At 45.7% G+C, this 7,064-nt stretch overlaps 1 protein-coding gene across 5 annotated transcripts; it reads left to right on the top strand.

Annotated features, from left to right (window-relative positions):
- The first annotated feature begins 1,432 nt into the window (after positions 1-1,432).
- Positions 1,433-4,831, top strand: LOC111209081. 5 transcript variants are annotated; one of them, XM_048772844.1, is made up of 4 exons: positions 1,433-1,983; positions 2,871-3,044; positions 3,121-3,692; positions 3,774-4,831. In XM_048772844.1, exons 3-4 carry the CDS (start codon positions 3,198-3,200, stop codon positions 4,590-4,592), a joined length of 1,314 nt encoding a protein of 437 aa, XP_048628801.1. In that variant the 5' UTR covers positions 1,433-1,983; positions 2,871-3,044; positions 3,121-3,197; the 3' UTR covers positions 4,593-4,831. The 5 variants fall into 5 exon arrangements, with proteins under 5 accessions (XP_048628801.1, XP_048628800.1, XP_048628799.1 ...); XM_048772843.1 differs by having other exon boundaries at positions 2,871-3,692; XM_048772842.1 differs by lacking the exon at positions 1,433-1,983 and having other exon boundaries at positions 2,643-3,044.
- Positions 4,832-7,064: the final 2,233 nt, after the last annotated feature.

Raw genomic sequence — 7,064 nt, 5'->3', positions numbered from 1 at the left:
AGAGTTCCTCAAGTCTGTGTTTGATATCAAAGACTTGGGAGAGATGAAGTATTTCTTGGGGATTGAGATATGCAGATCCAAGGAGGGTTTGTTTATGTGTCAAAGGAAGTATACAATGGATATGCTGAAGGAGACTGATGTACTTGGAGGAAAGGTAGCCAAGACACCTCTTGAAGAGGGGTATAAGGTCTTACGTGAGGGGGAGGTTGAAGAGAACCAGTTGTTTGAGGATGCTAAGCTGTATAGGAAGATGGTTGGCAAGCTGATCTACTTGACTATTACCAGGCCAGATATATGCTTTGCTGTGAATCAAGTGAGTCAACATATGCAGGCGCCAAAGGTCCATCACTGGAAGATGGTTGATAGGATACTAAGGTATCTGAGTGGGACGGCTGGACAAGGAGTTTGGATGGGCTGTAATGGCAGTACAGAAGTGGTTGGGTATTGTGATGCTGATTGGGCAGGAGATAGAGTGGGCAGGAGATCAACTACTGGGTATTGTACATTCATTGGAGGGAACTTGGTTACTTGGAAGAGTAAGAAGCAGAAGGTTATCTCTTGTTCAAGTGCTGAAGCTGAGTATAGAGCCATGTTGAAGCTGACAAACGAGTTGGTGTGGATCAAGGGGATCTTGAAGCATCTGGAGATTGAGCAGAGTACTCCTATGACTATGCATTGTGACAATCAAGCAGCTATCCACATTGCCTCCAACTCAGTGTTTCATGAGAGAACAAAGCACATAGAGGTGGATTGTCATAAGGTGAGGCAGATGATTATCTTAGGAGTGATTCTGCCATGCTATACAAGAAGTGAAGATCAGCTTGCAGATGTGTTTACCAAGGCAGCGAGATTGAAGACAATGGAGTCCATACTATCCAGGCTTGGACTCATTGATCTTACTCCCAGGAGCTGAGCCCCTTAACCATGGAGTCTCCACTCTTTTTCCCTCATCAAAGTTTTATCCCAATGGGTTTTCTTTGGTGAGGTTTTTAATGAGGGAGGTCTTCATGGTTTCCAAGCTTGACTTGTTCCACATGGTCAAGCTTGAGGGGGAGTGTTGAGATGAGAGGATAGAGAGAAGATACATTGATAGAGGAAGAGTATTTGGGCAATCAGTAACTTTGGGGATTTACCACAGTAACTTTAGTTTTACTGTGGTAACTAAGTTAAAAGCTTGGGAAGTTACCTTTCACCCATTTGAAGAGTGGAGCACTGTGAGAGACAAGGTTTCACTTCTTAGATTTAGGTTAGGTCAAGAGAGATGAATGAGAATCGTGGGCTGAATCCCGTAAATAAACTTGAAGAATGAATATGATTTTATTGATGAGTTGAAAGATGATGAATACAAAGGAATGTATCTTGTGATGATCAAAGAATACGTAATGCTTTTAATCTAGTACAAAAGTTGATATGAAAAAAAAGAGCCCCTTGTCTTTTATCTTCTCCATCTTTATATAGTCTAGGTTTCGTTGGCAACCCTTCAACTGTTCTCCTAGATATTTGGCTTCAATTACGGAGCTCGCTTTAGGCTCCTCTTGACCGAGTCTCTTAAGGTGTTAGCTCACTTTCTGTCGTGACCTCTGCTATGATGTCTCCCAGGTCCAGTCGTCAGCTCGGCTTTCAGCTCCCTTTGTTATGATGGGCTTATCGCAACCCACATGCTAGCTCACGCTTATCGGTACCTCACCTGAGGGTCATATTCGGGTCCAACAGTTGCCCCCAGCTTCCGAATAAAATCCTTTGTCTCGGAAGCTAGAATCTAGCTATCGATCTTATCTTTTCGTTAAGATAATGATTAGTTCTTATCCTATTTAGATTCAGCTTACTCGATCTAACGGTCTTTATTACGTTTGGCAGAATCTATGGTTCAGATGGAGAGGGTTTGAAATGACTTTTCCGAATCTCGAGAGGTGATGGGATATAAAGCGGTGAACATTAACTGCTAGCCTTCCACTTTCTCCACGCCTCCGTTCGGTTTTCAAGGTAACTTCTCTCTCTTTATTTTACTGCGATTTTTTTTATCTTCCTCGTTACTTTTCTCTGCAAATTCTCTCCCAAACCTTGCAATCGATTTTCTCCTTAACCTTCCCATACTATGGATCATCCGAAAGAAGGTTCCGGGGAATCCGGGATGCCTCCCTCTGCTTCTGGAGCTAAACTACTGAAAGTTAAGCAAGAAATCGGAGCCAAGATGAGGAAGGGGAAAAAGACAGCCAGGGAGGCAATCGCGACCAGAGTTTCTAAACGGAAGAAGAAAGACGATTCTAGTGGGAGCAGTCCTCACTCGCCTTCGTTGCTGAAAAATCAAGACGTGGTTAACCTCATGGTTCAAGCTCTCGCCCAAAAGGAGCTTGGCCGTGCCTGTAATTCTGACGAAACCCCCGAGACCGCTCCGGAGGGTTGGTTCTGTTGCCATGAGAAGTACATCTCCAAGTCTCACTTGAGATTTCCTCTTCCGACCCTACTGCTTGATCTACTAGATCATTATCAGTTAGCCCTTTCCCAACTCTGTCCCTCGGTTATCCGGGTGATAAACGGCTTTATCACTAGGTCCAAAGAGGAGGGGGTTAGCGTCGGTCTTACCGAACTTATGAGCCTCTTTTCCCTGAAGGAAAGCGCCTCTAAGGAGGGTGGTACCGGGACCTACTACCTCCCTAGTCGTCCCAATCATGTTATCTTCAGATTCTCTAGTAGTGATGATGACTGGAGGAAGAAGTATTTTTACGTTAAAGTTGATCCTTCGACGGTTCCTGTGGGTCGGAACCTTAGGGTCACTTGGACTAATCCATCTGGTTAGGAATTCTAGGGATATGCTTTTTTCGTTTTATTCATTTATGGCCGAGTAACCTTTTGCTCTGATTTACTTGCAGAAATCGAAGATCCCCCGAAGCTCTCTACCAAGCTCACCAGGGCTCTATACCGCAAGTTGCAACAGAGTCCCTGTACCTGGGTGGCCTACACCACTTCTCGAATAAGTGCAGCCAGATTCCCAGATACCTACAACGCCTCTTTCCAAGATCCCATTCCTGCTGAGAACCTTGAGAGTGAGTTCTTGTCCGAACCTTTTCAATGATTTTATCGCTTTGAAGTTTTTAAACTTAAGGATTTCCATTGTTCCAGTTTCGGCAGGCGATTCGGTTGTATCGATCTCAACTGGTGCTAGTGCTTCGGGAACTGAAAAGTCTCAGCCAGGTGACATGACTCTGCGACCGTCATTCCGTTCTAGGGGTAACCCCTCTAAAGCTGCCAGTGCTTCTCGTGGAAGCGACAGGAACCAAGGAGGATCGTTCCTTATCTCAATGAAGGAAGTTTTGGACGACGGAGGATCCAAACCTGTTGTCGAGACTACTCCAACTGAGGTTGTAGCTCAGGATGCTGCTCCTCTCCCTGAGGTCCAGGTGCCGGAGGCTGACTACCAGGCTCCGAAGGGTACCTCTGAGATCGAGCCGTCGAGACACAAGAGGCCCAGGATCGATCAGGGCGGAGCTTCCATCCGTTCTTCTTCCTCGTCCTCTAGAGGAGGGACTGTTGGGTGGAGCTTTACCCATTCGAAGCCTGGGTCGATCCTGGATGACTCTTGGGGCCTAGCTGCGATAATGAGGCACCTGAAGAGCGTGGGATGTCCCCTTCCAGCGCTCAAGGACCTGACTAACCGAGATGAGTATCTCGATATTGCCCACTGTATGGGTCAGGTACGTGATCTCTATCTGTTATTTGTTTACATTCTTTGGAGACGATGATATATATATATATTTTCTTTGGATTTATTGCAGTTGGCTGGGGCTGTTAACAGGGCCCAGCTCAGGTTTGAGAATGCTCTGTGTGCTGCCCCCAATGCTGGTGAACTTGCTGAGGTTACCGAGATGGTTAAGGCAGCCAAAACCGATCTTGACCAAGCCCGGGTTCGAATTTCTGAACTCGAAGCCGAAGTGACGAGGCTAGGCTCGAAGGCCGATGCTCAGCAAGGAGAGATCGAGAGTCAAAAGCTCGATATCCAGGTGAAGAGCAGGAGGATCAATGATTTAGAGGCTGCTCGAAAGATAGCTGAGCATCAAGTACGTGAGCTCATTGCCTCATCCCGGGATAGCCAGAAGAACAAGGAAGCTGAAGTCAAGCTGGCTGTCAGGGAAGGGAAGAAAGAAGTCGCCGAAGCTTACGGCAAGATCCTGGTCTGTGTTAAGGAGAAGTTTGCTAGGAAGAAAGATGAGGTCGACGCTTTGGTGTACGCTCAGGAGCTCCAAGCTAATGCCGACCTCTTGAAGGATATGCTGAACAACAAGATCCAAAGCGTTGAAGAGGAGTACAACCAATTGGTGGCCTTATTACCAGAAGCGACAACTGCGTATGAGAAGGCTCAAGTCTCTGACTTCTCGGTCAGCAAGCTTCCTCTTCCCCAGATCTCGGAGAGTTCAGGTACTTTCGAGATTAACATGTTTAATCCATCCTTTTCTGGGGAGTATGGCTCTAATTTGGGTTTGATGGCTCCTGACTTAGCTCCAGTCGAGGCAGCAATAGGAGGTGACGGCAATGTGGTCGATGAGGGAGTTCCTGCCGGTGCTGGTGATCCGATTCAGGAAGAGAAGGAAGATTGAGAGCTACGGCTCTTTTAACTTTATGTTTTGTGTTTTTAAGACTTCGGCCTAAGGGCTTTGTTTCGTTATGTTTTGTGACTTAGTGCCTGAGGAGGCCTTTAAACCTTAACGCTTGCTGGATTTCAATAGCCTGGGGAGGTTTTTAAACCCTTTCTTATGTTTAAATCGTGGCTATTATTTCTGTTTTAAGTTTTTGAACTTAACCTCGTTTCATTTAATCATAGTGATTGCGAATCTCAGATGAGTTGTGTGCCGTCATCGTTGAGTCGGATTAGGACCTTTAGTCTTTATTTATGATAAGCATTTAGCTTAATGGATATTCGGTCGTGATAACCTTAAAGAGGAGTTCTTGATTTTAGCTCGGGGACCTGAGTCCGATTCGTAAGGTTCTGGGACCTGGTTGTTCAGGTTCGTAGGAACCTTTATTTAGATTCATAGGGACCTGAGTTAATTCGAAGGACTTCGAGGCCTTTGAAGTTTAACGGATGGAATTGAGGAATTTCGGGATTTTCCTGATTCTTTAGGATTTTAAGACTTTTCGATTTTGATAAGGGTTTCAAGACCTTCTGGTTTTGATTAGGATTTTAGGACCTGGTTGATTGTTAAGGATTTTAAGACCTTGCTGATTGTTAAGGATTTTAAGACCTTAGTTTATGTTAAGGATTTTAAGACCTTGCTGATTGTTAAGGATTTTAAGACCTTGCTGATTGTTAAGGATTTTAAGACCTTAGTTTATGTTAAGGATTTTAAGACCTCTGGGTGTATTAAGGATTTTAAGACCTTAGGTTCAGGTTTTCAGGGACCTGAATGTATTCGAGATTGTTGAGCTTAGGTCCCGATTTAGGGGGACCTAAATTTTCTTGGAGGGTTTTAAGACCTTTGATGTTTATGAAACTGAATCAATCGTTTTATTAATATCAGATATCAGAGAATACATGATTCAGATTATTTACACAGTAACTATTTTTAGGCTAAGTGTTCTTGGTAACACCTGCCCCTTTGGCTTAGGTGAGGAGGTTGGTGAGAAGAGGTTGGGGCTGCACTCATGACGGAGTTGCCTACGTACCCAGTCAAGGGATCAAGCCAAACGTAGTTCAGGGGTTTTAGGTACCTAATGATAGTATCTTTTGAGGTTCGTGGCATTCCACGATCGGATTTCAGGTACCCCGGTTCGTACCTTCTGGAGTTTGTAAACTCCGGGTCGTACTATGTGGATAATTCGGTAGGGTCCTTCCCAGTTGGTTCCTAACTTTCCAGCTCCCGGTTCCTTTGTTCCTTCGAACACTTTCCTAAGCACTAGGTCCCCTACGGCGAACTGTCGGGGCCTTACTTTGGAATTGTAGTGTCGTGCCATTGCTTGCTGATAATTTTGAATGCGAAGCAAGGCTTGGTCTCGTCTTTCCTCGATCAAGTCGAGGCTATCCATCAGGAGCTGGTTATTAGCTGCGGGATTTGAGGTGCAGAGCTCCCGTCTGAGGCTACCTGCGGTGGTTTCTGCTGGGACGACAGCTTCCATCCCATAAGCTAAGGAGAAGGGAGTTTCCTCTGTAGCTTTTCGTGGGGTGGTTCGGCAGGCCCATAGTACTTCGGGTAGTTTTTCCGACCAAAGCTCCTTTTGGGCTCCTAGGCGTTTCTTGAGGTTTGCTAAAACTGATTTGTTGGCAGCCTCCGCCTGTCCGTTCCCTTGAGGTCGCCGAGGTGATGAGAAGGTGAGGCGGATGTTCCATTTATCGCAGAAACTTTTGAAGTCGTGGGATATGAACTGTCCTCCATTGTCGGTTACGATTTCGTATGGGACGCCATGCCTGCATACGATGTTTTTCCAAACAAATCCTTCGACCTCGAATCTGTTTATTTGTTGGAAAGCTTCAGCTTCAATCCATTTCGTGAAGTAGTCGGTTAGGACCAGGAGGTTTAGTAACTTCTTTCCTTTCCCTGAAGGTACTAATGGACCTATAATGTCCATAGACCACCTCATGAATGGGTAGGGAGCTGATATGTTAGACAGCTTTTCCGCTGGTTGGTGTATGATCGGTGCATGCCTTTGGCATTTGTCGCACGATGAGGAGTAGACCTCACAATCTGCGATAATGGTAGGCCAGAAGTAGCCTTGTCTTTTTATTCGGATGGCTAAGGCTCTGCCTCCGGAATGGTTTCCACAGGAACCGTCGTGCATTTCCTTCATGAGTTTCATAGCTACTAGGCCGTGAACGCATTTTAGGTAAGGTCCGGAGACACTTCGTTTGTGGAGGGCTGACTCGATTATACAGTATCTTGCTGCTAAAGCTTTGAGTTTTCGAGCCTCCCACTTGTTGGGTGGAATTTTTCCCTCTAGGATGTAATCCATGATCGGTATTCTCCAGTCTTCTCTCCCTACAACTTTGTTGTGAAGAGAGGAGGGAGATTCCTGTTCGGGACCTGGTGCCGTGGTGCCCCCGGAGATATTCGTTGGAGTAGGTTCTGGGTTCTGAG

This window comes from Brassica napus, unplaced genomic scaffold (assembly GCF_020379485.1).
Source record: "Brassica napus cultivar Da-Ae unplaced genomic scaffold, Da-Ae ScsIHWf_1949;HRSCAF=2597, whole genome shotgun sequence".
In the NCBI taxonomy this organism is placed as follows: Eukaryota; Viridiplantae; Streptophyta; class Magnoliopsida; order Brassicales; family Brassicaceae; genus Brassica; species Brassica napus.
The sequence above is the reverse complement of the archived record's forward strand: the minus strand, read 5'-3'. Positions and strand labels throughout refer to the sequence as shown.